Raw genomic sequence first — 18364 nt, forward strand, 5'->3', positions numbered from 1 at the left:
CTGGTGTGGTCCCTTATTGAAGCTGGACGGGTGTTAAACCATTGATATTAACACCAGCAAATATCAAATCAACACCATGTGGTGTCATTTTTGAATTAACACCAGTACAGTGTCAAAATAACACCAGGTACAGTGTCAAATTAACACCACGAAGTGTCAGGTGAACACTTTTCAACACCATCACAGTGCATTTTTAACACCTGTGGGTGTGGTCCTTTATTGAAGTTTGATGGGTGTTAGATTTAACACCCGTGGTGTTAAATCTAACACCGATGTTTTTACAGTGTATGGTCGCATTTATTTTGTCTTCTTTGAAACTCTCTGAGGACGTTTATCAGCAGTCATTGCAATATCCTTTTTCCATCTGGCTCACTCATATTTCTACCAAATTATTCTTCTGCGTTTTAGACATTATGCATTAACGTGTAGCCCATTTTTTGTCATCCTCATTAGTTTCGGAGCGGAATGGTTTGGCCGTGTCCATGGATACCTGTAAGCACGTTGAATGATAATGCATAATTGGTAGTCCGATTGCATGGGATGAGTCTTGGGACCGAACAAGAGAATAAAATTCATTAGAATGACCTTATGCATGGAGTAGCAACTCTTCGTAATCAATCCAAACACATGTTTTGGTTCTGCAGCATTTCAGTGGGATGTCTGGCATTCCTCCCCTTTGAAACCATGATCGCCGCCGCTCTTACGTTTAGCTCCAAGACGAACTTTGCAGAAGAAGAAAACGCCAGATTTCATTGAGTTACAAGCTGCATTTCAACGCATTTTTTTTTTTAATGATATAATGGCAAGATTTTTTATGCAAACGTTTAAGAACGAATTCAAAGTTATTAACATATTTTTTTTGTATTTTTCGTGACTGCACAAATCAAAATGATATGGACATTACATTCTATCTCTCTCAAAGAAAGAAAATTATATTTCTTATTGATGCCAACTTATTTTGCGCATTTTAGTTTCCTAGCCTTTACAACTTGTACACTCATTTATTGTTGCTAATATGTTAAGGGTCAAGTGAACGATGTAGAATTTTGTGTTTGTGTTTTTGTTATATTCTTTAAAAAATGTCAATAACGTGTAAAGATGGGCTTAAATGTTTTGGTGGGTTGTCGGAAGGGGGTTATGGGGCAAAGGGTCAGATGAGAAGTTAAGATAGTGAAGATGAGATGAGATGATGATTATGATGACTGTAAGCTTGTAATGTTATCATTTTGTCATAATTATTTTCTAAGTGATAATTATTGTACTGATACTGCGGAAGACTATTATATAACTGTTGTCATTGTAATGCAGTGATGTTATTGACATTTGATTGATTGATTAATATTCGGCAATTTGTGCATGTGTGATACATGTAGTATATAGTATGTGTTGTACATTGTTGTCATTGTAATGCAGTGATGTTATTGACATCATAGATTGATTGACTGATATTCGGCAGTTTGTGTGTGATAAAATATAGTATTATAATATGTGTTACAAATATTGTGGTAATGTAAACTTCAACAGTTTATAACTCTTGTACTTGTTTTAACCCGCCATTCGTTTGATTTGAATGAAACGGTGGACCTGGTTTTTGTGTATGTTCTACTCGTATTGCCTTGAACTTGAATAAAGTCATGACGAAACAACTTTCTCCTTCTGCAACTCCTTGGTTTTAATCATAAGGGCTCTTTCAGTGAGCTCTACGATCCACCTCCCTGGGAGTCAATGGATCGTTCTCATTTTCTGGTTGCGAGATGGCGGCAGACTAACAAAACCTTGAGAACTTTTTTTCCCAAGTTGTTCGAATCATCAATACAAACAAGAGAGTGTGTGCCGAGAATAGCGAAAGCCACAGAAATCGATGTGAGCCGCGTTAAAAATGAAGTAACACCTTATTCTAGTGTGTTTAGGAGTGTACGTCAGTGTACAAAGCGACACGCACAGTGGTGGAATACATACACACACAGGCTAGGCGTACACAACAAGATCAGCGTGTGAGTTCCTACACTGCACTGTTATTTCTTAGGAAAGTCGTGGAGTCTAACGGACTTTTATTACCAATCTTTCTCGCTTATACTTTCGACTCACAATCGGTAAGTCTTTGTTAGGGACGATGTTTATGTTTCACTGATGCTTTCTCATGAATCTTCCAGACTGTCACATTCTCATTCAGCACAATTCCTTTAGTGCAGTGGTCTAAATGTGTTACTTTTAGTTTTACGGGACACACACTGGATGGGCTATGGACTTCGATGGGGCGCGCCCTGGGCGGGTGGGTGTGATACCACCGGCTGACAGGTTGGTTCTACTGGCAGGAAAGTAGGCGCCGCAAGCGCAGACTTGACTTGCATCCGCGCCTGTCCAGAGATTTAGTGGGAGCGAGTAGTATACAGTTTGTAATTCGCATTTTGCCCGAGTTTCGGTCTTCTTTCCGGCCCAGCTCCACATTTTGCTACATCTCTGACTTGCAATAAACGGCAGTCTTTCTCTTTACTCTCTTCCCCACGCAAACTCATTGGAAAAATACTTTTCTGTTCATTTGTTCATTGAAAGTAACAACACAACAGTCGGCCGATACCAAACCAAGACAAGTTGTAAAATTTAAAGTCATTAATCGAAATTTGCGAGTTGAATATGACACAGACATCTCAATGATAGTTACAAATTGTTTGTAGTGCTACTAGTCACAGACCTATGATATACACTGTACTCTAAGTTTTGCATTCTCTCGCAGTAGGGCAGATTTCAGGACTAATTCGTCATCAATTCATTAAATGTGTGAGTCAGAAAATTATGAAAAGACAAGAAAGGGATCCACATTTCATATTTATTGATGTTTGTATCGACTGTATGTGCACATTTATGATTATTATACTTTTTCAGTAATATGATATGATATTGATAGTAATAAATGTCTACCATTTAATACTGAAGAGCACTCTTGTATTTGACTAAAGGTTGTGAATTTAACTTTGTCAAAGATAGCACTTGAAGAAATGTCTGGGACAACATAAACTTTAATTACAGGATTCAAGCAGTTAATATGAAATTGCTGATATAAAAATCAATGAAACATCAATGTCTGAGATGATGAGACTTTCTGAAATTGTATTACTGTAAACTGACTAGACTAGATCCAAGAAAGTTATTGCACCTTTTGAATTTAAACAGAAAATGAACTGAGGTTTTGATATAAATTTGTATATTCCACAGATGATTTTTGTATTAAGTTGTAGGCCTACTAGTAAAGTCCAAAATATTTCCAAAGGGTTTATTATCTAACATTCACACAGTCTGCACCCTTAATATGCTACTTTTCCAATAATGTCCCAGATGAAAACAATTCTGTACATCAGCTGATCATGAACAAGTGTTGTGTCTCTTGGTTTCTGAGGGTAACACATGGCAGGTTGTAGATGTTGTGATTGTGATTATTATGATAGTAAACTTATTAAGTTCATCTTCCAATCAAAGCAAAAGAATTACATGTTGTGTAAAAGCTGAGATCAAGTTATTCATCTTCGTGATAGGCTGCATTTTATAGCCCTTTGAAGATTATAGAAGAAGAAGAAGAAGTTGGGAAAATTAAACGAAAGTCTTTGAATACCTAGTACAACGTGTACTCAAGGACTGGCTGCTACAACCAAAGTTTAAGAAGTTTGCTTTTCGTTTGTGTTTGAATGCATCTTTTTATGCAACAGGGACCTGATCCCATAAAATGTGGATAGTGGGTATAAAGCCTTTAGTACCTTTGCATCAGGGTCCACATTATACTGTTCACCATTGATGTTTTCAAACTAATGAAAGAATTCCTGTACAAGTGTATAGGTAATGAAGAATGTAGATCATCTGGACTTTCCCAAGTGACAGAGGGAAAAAGAATTGAATTGAAATAAAGGAATTTGATGTACCCTACCAACATACAATTTTGCCCAATTTCCTATTGGGCCCAATGATAAAATGCTTGCCCCAGGTATACTTGCATACATGCATGGTCATTTTTTTTATTTATTTGAATACCAACATTTCAAAAGCAAAATGTTGTTTTGCAGTTGGCTGAGTGTGATGTGGTGTCCTGATTTCATCCTCATGTGTAGTCGGTGACTGGCCATAGTTCAAAGCAAGACGAGTATGAATGAACACAAATGGTCATTTTCAAACGCGAGTGACACGACAATCTGAGAGTGAGAAGGGCACATATCTTCCCACCTGGAGGTTATGAATGGATCATGACTACCATTTTAGGTTCAATGTAGGACTGGCATGTACCATTACCAGTTGGATTTGAATTCTCCAATTAACAAGTAAATTATGATTAAAAAACGATGCGTGAGTGACACGACAAATTTCGGACATGGGTTTCTGACCATTAACGGTTACAGCTGGATTCGTGCCAAAGTAGTACTCCAAGAGAACCATGAGTAATAGTGCATGTACATCAATAGTGTACCTATCTTACATATATAGTCACAATCAATCCCTCCATCTCTGTTGTAAATGGTTCACCCTTACGTGCCGTGAGTGACACGACATCCAAAACGTGAGTGACACGACAAGTGCAAAAATTCCATAATTATCTCAACAATGTAACTTTTTTGGTATTATGTTCATGGTAACTCTGCACTAATAACCAATTTCTATTCTAATGAAAACTAATGTACACATTGTAAGACTTCAACAAATGTTCAGTACGTAATTTTGCACTATGAAGGATTTGTTTTACTCTATTTCTTCTACACAATTCTTTCTAGGATGAGAAAAGTCTGTTTAGAAAAAATGGTTTGTTTGCTTCCACATCGGCTTGAAGCTACTAAAAGTGATTAGTTGTTTTTTCTTGTTGTTAGTTCATTGTTGGAGAAGGACTACTGCTGTGACTTCATTCTGTTCTAAGAATGGCTCTCCTTTGCTGCACTCAAAGCAATTTTGATGGATTCTTGTCTTTTCAGAAATGTCATACTCCAAGCACTAGCCTCTTTACAGATCACTTAGTACAGTCTGACCACAGTTATCACTTTTCTGGATTGCTCAAAAATCAAGGCAATAGACTGCATGGCACATGAATGTCTTTGCTTGTTCAGTACAAAATGATATCTAAAAGTACAAAACACTTGATTCTTATGCAAAGTAATAGTAATTCAGGACGTAAATGTTGCTATGATACAACATTATATTTCTACAAACCAAAATACAGTTGCTAGAAGGAACAAACTGTAGACTCTGAGGAAGGGGTATTTCCAGTCACATTCCTTTTCATTTCCACATTATTTGAATGATGAAACATAAAATCATCATGTAAATAACTGGATTGAATAGTAAATTGGTAATGTCTTTTGTATGCCCCTAACACAACTTGCATAGAGTGTCATGTTTGAGCACATCTCTCTTTTCTGACAAAATGTGTCGAGATGGCTACCAGTCATGACATGGTCAGATATTCACAATGTAAGTCGGAATGTGTTTCACAGACAAGTCAGACAGCAACTGATCATAACACTATTAACAGGGATGTTTCTGTTTCTCTTCTCAAACAATGTTTCAACTCACAATCTTGCCAACACAGTGTAATCGCTCAGCATGATATGCTGTTGCTGCTGTTACATACAGAGTTGTAGGTTACATCAATTGCCTGAGAGTTTCATGGTAAAAATATATAGATCTATAGAAGATCATAATGGATGCAGAAGATTGGTCAAAACCTTGTTAAACAGTGCACTTATTGCTGATGAAAGTCTCACATATGACAATGTTTAATAGATTATGCAAGGGCTTGGGCATTCATTATGACAGATATCACTATTGCAGTGTAGAATCCAAACTATTACTCTCAATCATAACTTAACCTTTAAATACTTTTTCTACATTTAATGTGTAATGTCTGCAGCATGGCGATGTAATGTCCATAGCACTTTTTTTTATTGAATTATGCAGGTATTTAAAGAACTGTGTGGATGTGTTGTGTGATATCACACTTTAGCTTTGCATTTGAATTTAGAACAAAATTTGACCAAAACACTGTTTTCTACCAAAACTTGTATGTCAAAAATAGTATGGACATGGCACTTTGAAAGAGGTTGAAATTTGAATATATAATATTATATTTTATCAGATACCAAGGAGGATTAATCAGCTGAAAGTCATTTTATAGTGAAAATTTCTACTTCAGAAGATCTACATGCAAATTTTGCCAAATATGAATATTTTCAGCAAAAGACACACTATTTCAATAGCTGAAAAATACTGGGGTTTTTTCCAAATTGGACCAAAAAGTGTTATATCGGTTTGCTATGACCCTTCCTACAAATTGTAAATACTATCCACTGTGAAACAAAGTTGTTTCTGGATATTTGCTTATTATTTTTGTTTTTTATTCTTGGGGTTTTTTTTTTTAGTGGAATGCCCACATGTAAAAGATATGGTGCCGATTTCAAACACAAACACGCTGTAACATGCAGATGAACTCATCATAACCAGACTATTCCTGTTGCAATGGGCAAATCTGAAAATAAATAGGGAAAGCTACAGGAGGCCTACTCTTACCAAGGATGACATTTGATTATATTCATTGTTTCCATTTAGTATAATGTTTTAATGATTAGTCTCTGTCCTGATATGTGTACAATATGATATCGTGAGTGACACGACATATCGTGAGTGACACAACATTGTGAGTGACACGACAGAACTTTGACTGTAGATTCTGGCTTCACATATTACAAATTGGACAAAGTTACTACACATGAAATAAGGTATTATGAAACTGTATTTGCTCCTGTATTGGGGTAATTTGATTTTCAAAATGCACAGCTCTAGAAAACTTTTTATGTTTAAAACGTGAGTGACACGACAACCATTTTTGAAAACTTTGAAGCCCTCATTTGTTCTGAAAATGATTTCTGAGAATATGTAATGCTATTTAGGGGATAAATACAATACTAAGGTTTTATCTTATCAACAAATACTCTTTAAATACAAATATTCTATCATGATTTGCAGTATGTGAATTTTGATGCAAAAATACACATTTTATGACATTAAATTACCCAAGTTCTAAATTTGCTGTATTACGAGATATAATAAATTATTTTACGTAATCTTTATGGAAGAATATGGTCTAAGATATCTAGTTTCAAAAATATTGAAGCCTACTGATTTCTTCCAAGTTTTAATTTTCACCCTCATGTCCACTTTTGTTTGAAAATGGCCAAATGTAGCTCAGTGGGCAGAACACATGACAATAATTAATTTTTGATATATCACAATGTGTGAATGCACAATATTTTTCAATAGGTCGACTGGGTATGTGTTGGTAATTACCATGCTTTCAAGACTTCATTCACTAACCTTGATATGACTTAGTTCGAAACTATGAGAGGAATTCATGAGTAAACTTACAGTAGACCTGCAAAGTTATGATTGTGTGAATTGTGGAATACACATTGATGTTTGTCTTAAATGTCTACAGAGCTGTGTAAACAGAAAGGGATGATAGTGGAATGACAGCGCATCACAGATCATGCGAGCAGAGTCGGACCTGAGTGGAAAAGCGTGTCATGTCATCATCCTCAGCTTCAGAGCGGAACGGTGTGGCCGTTCCCATGGATATGTACGGGGCAACCAGCGAGACTACTACACTGACCAATAAGGACTATCTGGTGAGTGTCCATGTTCATACATGGAAAGAAAAACAGTTGGACATTGCAACATGCATAGATGTAATATAATTTATGTTTGATCGAGATGGCAGATAATTGCCAGTAAAATAGGATCCTGTTCATTTCCATTCATTCTTATTGATCTATGTAAATACATTGTCTGAGAGAACATGGAAGCATTGTACAGGTCTACTGGGATTTCAGAATTATACATCTTGTAGGGGCAGTCTTACCACAAATATAGAGAGTTAGAGTTTGATCATGAACTTTCAAAGTTCAAATTTTGAGCAAAAAAAAAAAGAAAGAAAAGAAAAAAGAAGGAAGCTTTCCATGTGATTTACAAGTGTAAAAGCAACCAGTGTTAATTTGTATCATTTATTTTGCATTAAAACAAAATGTGTTTGAAACTTCTTAGTCAACCGTTTATGTGCCAATCTCATAGCATTGTACAAATACTCTTTCCAAAATTTGTCATAAAATTGACACCACAGCAAAGCTTGCAATTTCTTCTGTAACTTTGCTATTTCTATACATGTAAACAGAATTTCTAGAGCGTAAAGCTTCAACTATGATCAGATACATGGCTTTGAAACAGAATGTTTTCCAAATAGATGTGTGTTCATGCATTGTGTACTCAGAATAATGCAACACAAAAATAGATCGTCAAAGCATTTGCTGCAGAGTGGCATCTAGTGGACATTTTTTAGCTACTGTGTGCAGAGGTCTACCATATCAGATAGAGAATGTACAGAGGTCTATGATTTACATCTGGAGTACTTAGTTACACTGTAATAGTGACAGCCCGGGGAAAGTGGAACCCTGTGGGAAGATCACCACCTGTTTGGGGGCTGACAACAGGTTGAGTTACCCTCATACATGTATGGATCAATATTTGCTGTCTCTAGCAGGAACAGGATACAGGTATATACAAAGCTTCTTACTCGGTTAGGTTCCATATTTTACAACCATGTGAAGATGGTAATGTAAGGACCATTCATGTTACCCATGTAGAATCATGACTGTTGCTCGGCAACTGTTATGCCTATTAAGAGCCATCATTAACATTGCCAGAAAAGGGGCAGTGCAGCCTTCAACTGTACAATTTAGTGAAACTTTTGGTGAAATTTTGCTTTGTCATTTTGAAATGAGAATTGCTCACCCATGAGCAGAAAAATTTGCAATGTTTCCTGTCATGTCCACTTGATTTGTGCTGGCATTCATTCTTGTAGTGTCCACACAGAAAATGTTCAGCTAGCCAGCTACAAGTATTGCAAATCACTAGGTATTATACTAAAGTTGCCAATAGCAGACTGCCAAGCTAATTGCATCATTAATGCATGCATTATGGTGGCAAAAATCTTCAGACTTTTCATTGCAGCACATACATTGTACTATGGAAAGCTCAAACATGGCAATGTTTAATGTCTGGATATACATTTCAAAACAAGCATGGACCTGCAAATGTTTGGGGGGGGGGGGGGGGGGGGGGGGAATGTGTGCTATGTACATGCAGTAGGTGCATGCAAGCCCGGCTAGCTACTAGTACTAGTAATTAGAGATTAATGGTATAGTACAGTTTTGGTTGAGATGGGGATTCAGGTTTTGATATTTTGTGAGATAATTGGAAACTTTTTGTACTTTTATGAAATATCATAGAGTATACAATTCTTCGGAGAGGAATTCAAAAGTTTATTTGATAAAAATTGGGTTTAAATGGCTGTTTTCAAAAAACAAAGTTTTAGTCCCTATAAAACATGAGACCCATCTTTTATTGGGACCAGCTTGTTTTACTTTGCTTTTGGATATCTCAGCCATTTTAACACCAATTTTCATTTAACCCGTTGAGGACGAGTCCCGAGTATACTTGGGCATGTGTCTATGGGAAATGCGTTTTGTAGCAAATTAAGCCATCCTCAACGGGTTAATATAAACATTTAATTCCTCTTTAGATTTTATGCTCATTGATATTTTGAATATAAGTGAATACAAGTGGTTTCTAATTATCTCATAAAAAGGTTAAAACTGAATCCCCATCTCAACCAAAACTGTACCATCCCTGTATATCTTTAATAGCTTGGGTCCAGTTTGAACATGAAGTGCATCAAATGAAATCATCTGTCAATCATAACAGATTGTCCAAGATCTAATATGTCAGAACAACTCATAAAATTTCCTCAGTCACACAGCTTCTACTGTAGTATACAAAAGTTAATACCGTGGCTTGTGAAGCTATTTCCCCCTCCATTGCAGCATGATCAGGTTTATACTGTCCCTACAGTGTAGGTCCTATTTGTATCATCGATGTCCGTTGGAATAATTGTGATTACAAACAATACTGATTATTACCTAGGTATGAGGTAGTTTTGCAGGGCAATTGTAGTTGGTATTTTGAGCAGCCGTCGAGGTCAGTGGGCGATATTAGTGCGTATTGCCCTCCATCCGGGTCTCACCATTCACTTTACATAAACATTCCAGTCAATCACAAATAGGCGACATTCACATGTCTGGGACACACGCATCGCAGAAGAACGCTAATAAATCAACTTATACAACGTCGACTACTTCCAGCAGCACTACGCGTCAAACAATGACGAGTACTTTGTACATTTGTGCTCAATAACTGCACAGTGACCATTGTATTACAACTCTCCAAATTGAAACAGAAGCAAAGTGGTTACCGATACGTTCAGATGTTTGAAGTTTGCCTGTTACCTACATTTATCTTGGAAGTTGGAGTTGAATGATGTACATTAATGAACAATTTTGCAATTATTTGACACGTTGGTGATGATCTACAGGTAGTCAATGTGGCTTGATCTATATCATAGTGTATAGCCGTAATCACATATTTTCCTAATTTACCCAGGGGATAGGTAATAATTATGATATTGACTGGCCTTGAGGGAGATACCAGAAAAAATATTGCCCGCACTGAAAGAATATTGCCCTCGTCTTCGACTTGGGCAATGTTCTTTCAGTTTGGGCAATATTTTCTGGTATCTCTCGCAAGGCCAGTCAATATATAAATGTCATGTCCTTTGGATTTCAGGCCTTGTGCAGATTTCTTAAAGACCTTTATACAGGTGTAGCATTCCCTGAATCACAACATGTTTATATTTGAATAGCATTGGAACAATTAATTGCGAGGAAGAGCTTAAATGATTCTTGCTTTTCATCATAGCCATTCATCCATAATTAATGGCATTTAATGAATGTAGGTTTTTATTCACTCTGCATGCTTCCTGGTTGCCAAATGGGCAAGTCCAAGATAAGGTCCCCTCAGAAGGTAAAATTTCATCTTTGCTCAATATTGACATATTTGGTATCATTTTGAAGCTTATGAGTTGAAGTTTTGATTTCCATGGAGGAAAAAATGATATTATGTAAATTCATGCAAATTTAAAGGGCTTCATTTGCATAAATGTAAAACACAGCGTTACGTATGGGACATTTATAAAAATTCATATTTATTCAAAGGAAAGCAAATGATATTTGATTAATATGTGGACATAAGAAGTTCATCAAATAGTTTAACTTGGTATGAAAATTTAGGGATTATGCAAATGATTATGCAAATTAGCTCGTGTCCTATCATGAGATGTCCCATACGTAACAAATTGAGGTCATTTTTTTAGGTTTTTTCTCAAATTGCTAAGGTTATTTGAATGCCCTTTTGGAAAGTTCTAATTTATTGTTTAGAGAAATTAAATACCATAGAAAAAAGAAAAAAAAGTAAAAGAAATATTTTTTATTAGGCATTGAAATAATGTTACGTATGGGACAAATGCGTTACGTATGGGACATCCTCATACATATTGCATGTGAATGCATGTAGCTAGCTGGGAAGGTCTCTCAGTACACAAATGGTCAATCATCCTGAAGAAAGCATCCCAACTTTGTAGCTACTTTTTGGATTGTAGACTCTGGAAACAATACATGTACTTGACTGAACAATTTTCCGAAAGGGGGAGGGGAAGATGGCAAAATACACAATGAAAATCAGCATTAAAGGGATGGTATAGTTTTTGTAGAAATGGGGATTCAGTTTTCAACATTTTATGAGATGACCGGAAACCAATAATATGAATTACTAAAGAGCATACAATTCTAAGACTAGAGGAATTCAAAGTTAATTTGATGGAGATCCACTTTGAAACGGAGGTGTGACTCAAATCAATGACCTGACTGCTAGACAGACATCATACATCTACTTGATTACTGGAATTCCACGCAGCAGGTATTGCTTATTTATTAAAATCGATATTTCTTGTGTCAAGTTGTTTTTTATTGAAACTAAATGGCAAACTGCTCATCATCAATGGAAGTTAACACTTTAAGAACTACTCAATTTTTTAGTAGTAACTATCCTGATAAAAATAGGGCATACATACTCAGGTTGGTCATAAAAAATATAGAATATGATTGAATATGATTATGATGGTAAATATTTGGGGGATATTGTTCCCTTGACAATCTGGATCAGTATTTGAGTAATTGCAACTGATTCCACCTCAATAATTATGCAAAAATTTGTTTATGGGTATTTTGCAAAATTATTTTGCAAAATACCCATAAACATGGTTCTCCACACACTAAACGAATGGGGGACAAAGGGCATGCATACTCAGGTTGGTCATAAAAATATAAAGATATGATTGAATATGACTATGATGGTGAATATTTGGGGAATATTGTTTCCTTGACAATCTGGATCAGTATTTGAGTTGTTTCAACTGATTTTACTTCAATAATTACGCAAAATACCCATAAACATGGTTCTTCACGCACTAAATGAATGGGGGACAAAGTGTCCCATACGTAACTGTCCCATACGTAACACGTCATGTCTGTCTTTAATTAGAACCTGTAATTAGAGCTTTTTGCCTTATGACATGAAACTTACATGTGATAATCTTAAGTGTTGTGACTTTCATCACAGTGAGTTACAAGTTGTAGAATGAAATACTTTCAGAGAGTTTTGAGGTTGAAAAAAATGTTCAAAAAAACAAAATTTTTCTGGTCCCATACGTAATGGCACATATTTTCTCTTCTAGAATATAATTGTCAAGGTCATTTTTCTCAATTTTTTACATGATTATACTTCTCCTAGATATCAATCACCATGATAAAGTTCAATATGATCAAAGGCCATTAACACTATTTTTCAGGTCATAAAAGTCTCTGAATGTCCCATACGTAACGCGCGTGTTATCTTGGACTTGCCCAAATGTGTACACTATGTATTTGATCCCCGTAAGGTTTTGCATCACAAAAAGCATAAAAAAGTCACCGAAGGACTTTTCAGTAAAGGTCACAGTCTGACTGTTGAAATCCTCAGCCTCCAAATACAGTACAACTCGTCAAAGTTGAATGCTCCTCTTCTACGTGCACTGACAGAAATTATGAAAAGCAAACATGTAGAAAATTTTGCAGCTATTGAAACAACAACAAAAACACCTGTCTTTGTGGGTCTCTCCCACTGGGCCAATTCACCCATTTTTATGTGTGGAACACTAATGAATAATTGTCACAATAAATGTTCTTACTAACAAGGCAATATTTGATTACTCTCTTCACGTAGAAAATGCATGATATGTGAAACAATGCACTCTTGTGTAACATGCTAGGTTACAGGATTGCAGAAATTGAGTAAGTTAAATGCCAATTTGGCATTCTAATTGCTACTAGTAATAGTAAAGATGTGATTGACAAAAGTTATATTGGAATGCATTTTCCCCTAGACAAAGCATACAATATGTAGCTTGCATTGTTACTCATATGAGTACAAAAACAAAAGACATTGCAGGGTAACACACAAGCTATGCTCTATCTAGGGGAAGGTGCATTTTTTCACTTTACCAGTGATTGACAGATGATGTTGTTGACAGAATTATGGTTTGGAGGCTTTTTATTGTGGGCATATAGATCCAAACATACATCTGGAAGAACATGTTATTTGAAGAAAAATGGTTAAAAAAGTATATTAAGATCAAATCTGTATATGACGCATATTTTGATAGATATTCTTTTGACCACATTAGTGGTGATTACGGTACATTTTGACTAATTAGTCAAAACGGGTCAAAAAAAATATAAGTTCAAATCTGTTTACATATGACACATCCAGATATATACTTTTGATCACATAAATAGTGATTATGGTATTTTATGATTAATGAGTCAATACAGGCCAACATGGATAAATTGTATTTCATAGGTTTCCTTTAATGTTTTTTATTTAAACAAATTGATAAAGATCCCTTCAAAGTATGATTTGGTGTGCCACCTGTTTGGCAGTGAGCAGTGAATGAGTGCAAATCAGTGTCAGTTGACCAGCAATATTGTTTTTTAGGATCCTGACAAACCTTTTCTTGACACAGCTGTATGTCTAGAAGAGGAGATTTCATTTAAGCAATAAATCATTTATTCAACAGTGATGATTTGTACAATTTATCATGTACAACCCACCTGTGATACATGAGATGTCTATCATTCATGGAGACTTATGGACCCTACAAATGTACATAATTTGCAAACTTGTAGACTTACATGTGTAGTCCAAGAATGGAAGAACGAGTGAAGTCTTGGTCTGATTTAAACAAGGGAAAGACAAAGCAAATAAATGAACAACAGCCACAACGATTTGCAGTCTCTCATGATGGTAGCTGCCATGATATATCATTTTAACCCGGTGGCATTTACTTTACACTTGATTAATCATGATGGGCTTGGCTAGGGGGGGGGGGGGGGGGGGGATGTGTATCACATGCAGTTGGTTGTTAATTTTGACCAATCCATTCCGTTCCGGTAGCTTTACAATTGCGTGCAGCTGTGCAGTTCCACCTAGATACACAGCAGTCAGTCTTTCTCAGATATTTGGCTGTTGTTGTTTAAAGGTTGTTTGACTCCATTATATACTGTGAAATCGTATGCTATTCATAATATATAATCTTATAGGCCATAAATGTGTATGATCATACCTGTCCAAAATCAAGTGCCCATGATCGTTCTGGTGATTTGCAACCCACATTGCTGTAGAAATCTTTGTGAAGTAAAGCCAATGGGTGAATGTGATTTTCACCTTTTTGTTACACGTGTATTGTGATTATTTGTGGTGTTTGTGTGATCTGTTGCATGAATGTATAATTTCAGTCATACAGTTTTGTACATTGTGATTACTATACTTAGAAAGCAGAAAGAAAACAAATTATGAAATATCTCATCTTTTTTGATAAAACCAAACAATCTAAAAATTAAAGTGTAGAGACTAATACAAAGAAATGGAAGTGCCAGCCCTCTCCAGCTAATGGTTTGGCAGATAACAGATCTCCAGACCACATAATTTCCTGAACTCATTTTTCTCACATCACTATAAAGAAGTAGAGTATGTTCCAGTCTGCTCTCTGTGACAGCACTTTTGCATGCAAGTAAAAAATATCCACTTATTCTTCCTTTATATGGAAGCTCATTATACATATATGCTGAAATGAAGACAAATCAGTTACTACTTAGATTTTTTTGGCACTCTATTCCCTTGTTTAGACTTGCTAGCATTTGTAAAAGCTTTCAAAAATGGTGCAAATCCTCAATTTCTCTTTTTTATGATATTTTATCAAATTTGCAAAAGACATCACCAAGGCAGTGTTACTTTTAAAACACAAAGGTACACAGAAATTTAGTGAGCATTGGAAATTAGGAGGCATGCATGCTGAGATTTGTTTTCTTGGGTTTTTTGCATTCATACACAATGTTTGTTTTTTTCTGAGATTGGCATGCCTAGTTACCTCCACCAAGGGAGGAGGTTGGTTTGTTTGTTTGTTTGTTTGTTCGTTCGTTTGTTTGTCTGTGTGCAAAATAACTCAAAAAGTAGTGAACGGATTTGGATGAAACTTGCAGAAAATGTTTAGAATGATACAAGTAACAGATGATTAAATTTTGGTAGTGATCCAAGAATTTTTGGGGAATTTGTGATGGATTTTTGATATTTTGGCAGGTAGGGTCAATGAACTTGGGAGTTCAGGCTGCGCATATTTGAGGTTTGCATGCGCGCACTAAAGCGTGTGCTAGATAGTTTCTGCTAAGGAGAGGTGCGCCGTGCAGCTGATGGTTTATGACGTAACAAAGGCTTCTATATATTGGGAAATCGGGCGACTTTCAGCGCATATTTGTCATGCTATAAGTATGTATGGGTGCAGGTGGAAATCACAGATATCTCTAATGGTAGAACAAGATCAGTCGTGGACTTGAGCTGCATGCTTGGCAGAGGTCTGCACTCTCAGCGTGCTTCTCTAGTTAGCATTACTTAGTGCTCAAAACTTTACATAAATCTCCCATTTCTCTGTAAGGAGAGTTACCCTGAAAAGGGACAAGGGTTGCACAAAATTGGCCTTCCACCTTTCAAATCATCCAAGATGTGTTCATTTTGCCAAATAAAAATGCAGTTCTCCCCACATCAGGTTCATCCAGGAGTGGTAATTGATTTTGACAAAGAGCTAGAAACCACTCTATCTTCTCCACAGTGTTTATTGTATTTCAAATCCACCTTCCAGATCTCTGATGTATGTACAATGTACATGATGGCAATAGAAATTCAAAATCTCTCCACATATACACATGTACAGTATGAGGTTTAATAAAATTATAAGCAGTGATTTTTAGGGTGCATTTGTGCTCTCCATTTCAGTGCCAGAATCAACATTTTGAAACGTGGTTATCTAGAGCAAAATATGGGTGCGTCCAACTCACTTTAATACAAACAGTGTTTCAAAATGCTAATTCTTTATGAACAAGTTTGTGCATTTATGGTCAGTGTTTTGCTCTGATCGCATTTACAGGGGAAGCATAAATGCCAAACAGAAGTTTATGATTCATCTCAGTGCCTTTCAGGTTCACAATGAGTAGACAGGACTTCAACAATATGCAGTACTTGTTTGTGGTACCTATCAGGTTCTATCGGTTCTTTCTCGAGCTTCAAAATATTTAGCTTGAACAGTACCCCCTTGAATGCCGTTTTGTATCAGCCTGTTTGAAAGCATTTCAAAACGCTGATTCTGCCTTCAGCATTTATAATGCACCCTTGATTTGCCCCCCAAAAGAACCCCTAGTACGTATAAAGGGCCTCTCATCTGCTTACATGTAATAGTGGAAAACTTAGTCAACTTTAAAGTGAGAATCACAATGTGTGAAGGCCAGAAGAAAAAGCGCGCCCTTCCAACTGCTGGTCTTTCATTCCTGGTGTGATTTTGTGCACTAAAGCATCAATGAATGAGTTATGAAAGATCTAGTACCGGTACTTGAGTACTCAGACTATGCTTTTTCATGATTGGATGCCTCCACTACAATGATATTGTGCCTTACTGTCTCTTTGCTTCCTGGTCTTGATTCAGACTGTTAGATATTTCATACTGAAATCATAAAAGGGACAGAACAGTCGTTGAAAGATTTTACAATTTGCAGCTGGCTTATTACTTCAAAATTGTATTGTAGTCATTATACCATGTATGATTACCTGTGCCAAGGGAGGAGGTTATGTTTTCGTTACCGTTGGTTTGTTCGTTCGTTCGTTCGCTAGATCTGTATCTGCATTCTTGTAGTTAGGGAGTTTGTTAGTTAGTTTGACCGTGTGCAAAATAACTCAAAAAGTAGGTAACGGATTGGGATGAAACTTGCAGGAAAGGTTGAGAATGACACAAGTAACAAATGATTAACTTTTGGTAATGGTCCGAGAATTTTTTGGGAGTATATGAAGGATTTTTGATATTTTGGCAGGTAGGGTCAATGAACTTGGGAGTTCAGGCTGCGTGTATATTTGATGTTTGCATGCGCGCACTATTTAAAAGTGCGTGCTCTAGTTTCTGCTAGGGCAAGGCGCGCCGTGCAGCTGAGGGTTTGTGATGTAACAAAGGCTTCTATATTAGGAAAATCGGGCGACTTTCAGCATACAATTATGCACACAATGCTATAATTTAAGTACATATGGGTGGAAGTCAGTGATATAAAGAACAAAATCAGTGGTGGAAATGAGCTGCATGCTTTGCGGAGGTCTGCGCTCTCAGAGTGCTTCTCTAGTTACAATATACTGTTGATACAGTAAAGACACATATGAAAATCATAGGTAATCATACAAGTTGTACATACTCTGCTTTGAAGATAAGAGTGGAATTGCACCTTATTAGAGGTTAATACCAGGGAAAAAGACTGTCTTCAGTCTGAAACGAAGACTAGGTGTAATTACTACATGTGCTGTGTGTAGATCTTTTACCCACAATGCCAACATTAAATAATTAATAATATGCATACTTTTATGGATAATGCATGGTGTTGATAAGGTGCATGAGTTGATTTCAGTGCATGCCTTTAAGATTATTATAATTTTTACTTTTGAATATTGCTATTCTTGTCTGATTTCCAAAATTGACATGGTTTCATTAAACCTGGTCAGATCAATCTGTCATCAGGAAAAAAAAAATTAAAGCATATTTCAAGTTTAACATCTAAATATAATCACAAGTAATCAAAAGAATTTTACTGACTGTCAATGCACAGCAATATTAGGAATCACCCTCTAAATTCACTCTCTCCTTTCCAAAATTCAGCCCCCCCCCCCCCTGCAGTTTCGTGCAGAACATGTGTTTTCAAGGCACTCTGGTGATGCCAGTGTAGGATGCTTCACTTCACAAATATGATTGGGGGCAAACGGCGCCCAAAGGATG

The 18364-nt window shown here is 36.3% G+C and overlaps 1 protein-coding gene across 1 annotated transcript in view; it reads left to right on the forward strand.

Moving 5' to 3' along the window:
* Positions 1–2007: 2007 nt before the first annotated feature.
* The window catches only part of LOC139714259 (anoctamin-7-like), a 51641-nt gene continuing 35284 nt past the window's right edge, over positions 2008–18364 (forward strand). Inside the window, exons 1-2 of the mRNA XM_071625974.1 lie at positions 2008–2093; positions 7463–7652. Of these exons, the coding sequence (XP_071482075.1) occupies positions 7551–7652 (102 nt within the window). The 5' untranslated portion in view covers positions 2008–2093; positions 7463–7550. The remainder of the gene's footprint in view (positions 2094–7462; positions 7653–18364) is intronic.

This window comes from Diadema antillarum, unplaced genomic scaffold (assembly GCF_040938485.1).
Source record: "Diadema antillarum isolate AM-2024a unplaced genomic scaffold, OU_Dant_1.0 seq00002211_RagTag, whole genome shotgun sequence".
Classification (NCBI taxonomy): Eukaryota; Metazoa; Echinodermata; class Echinoidea; order Diadematoida; family Diadematidae; genus Diadema; species Diadema antillarum.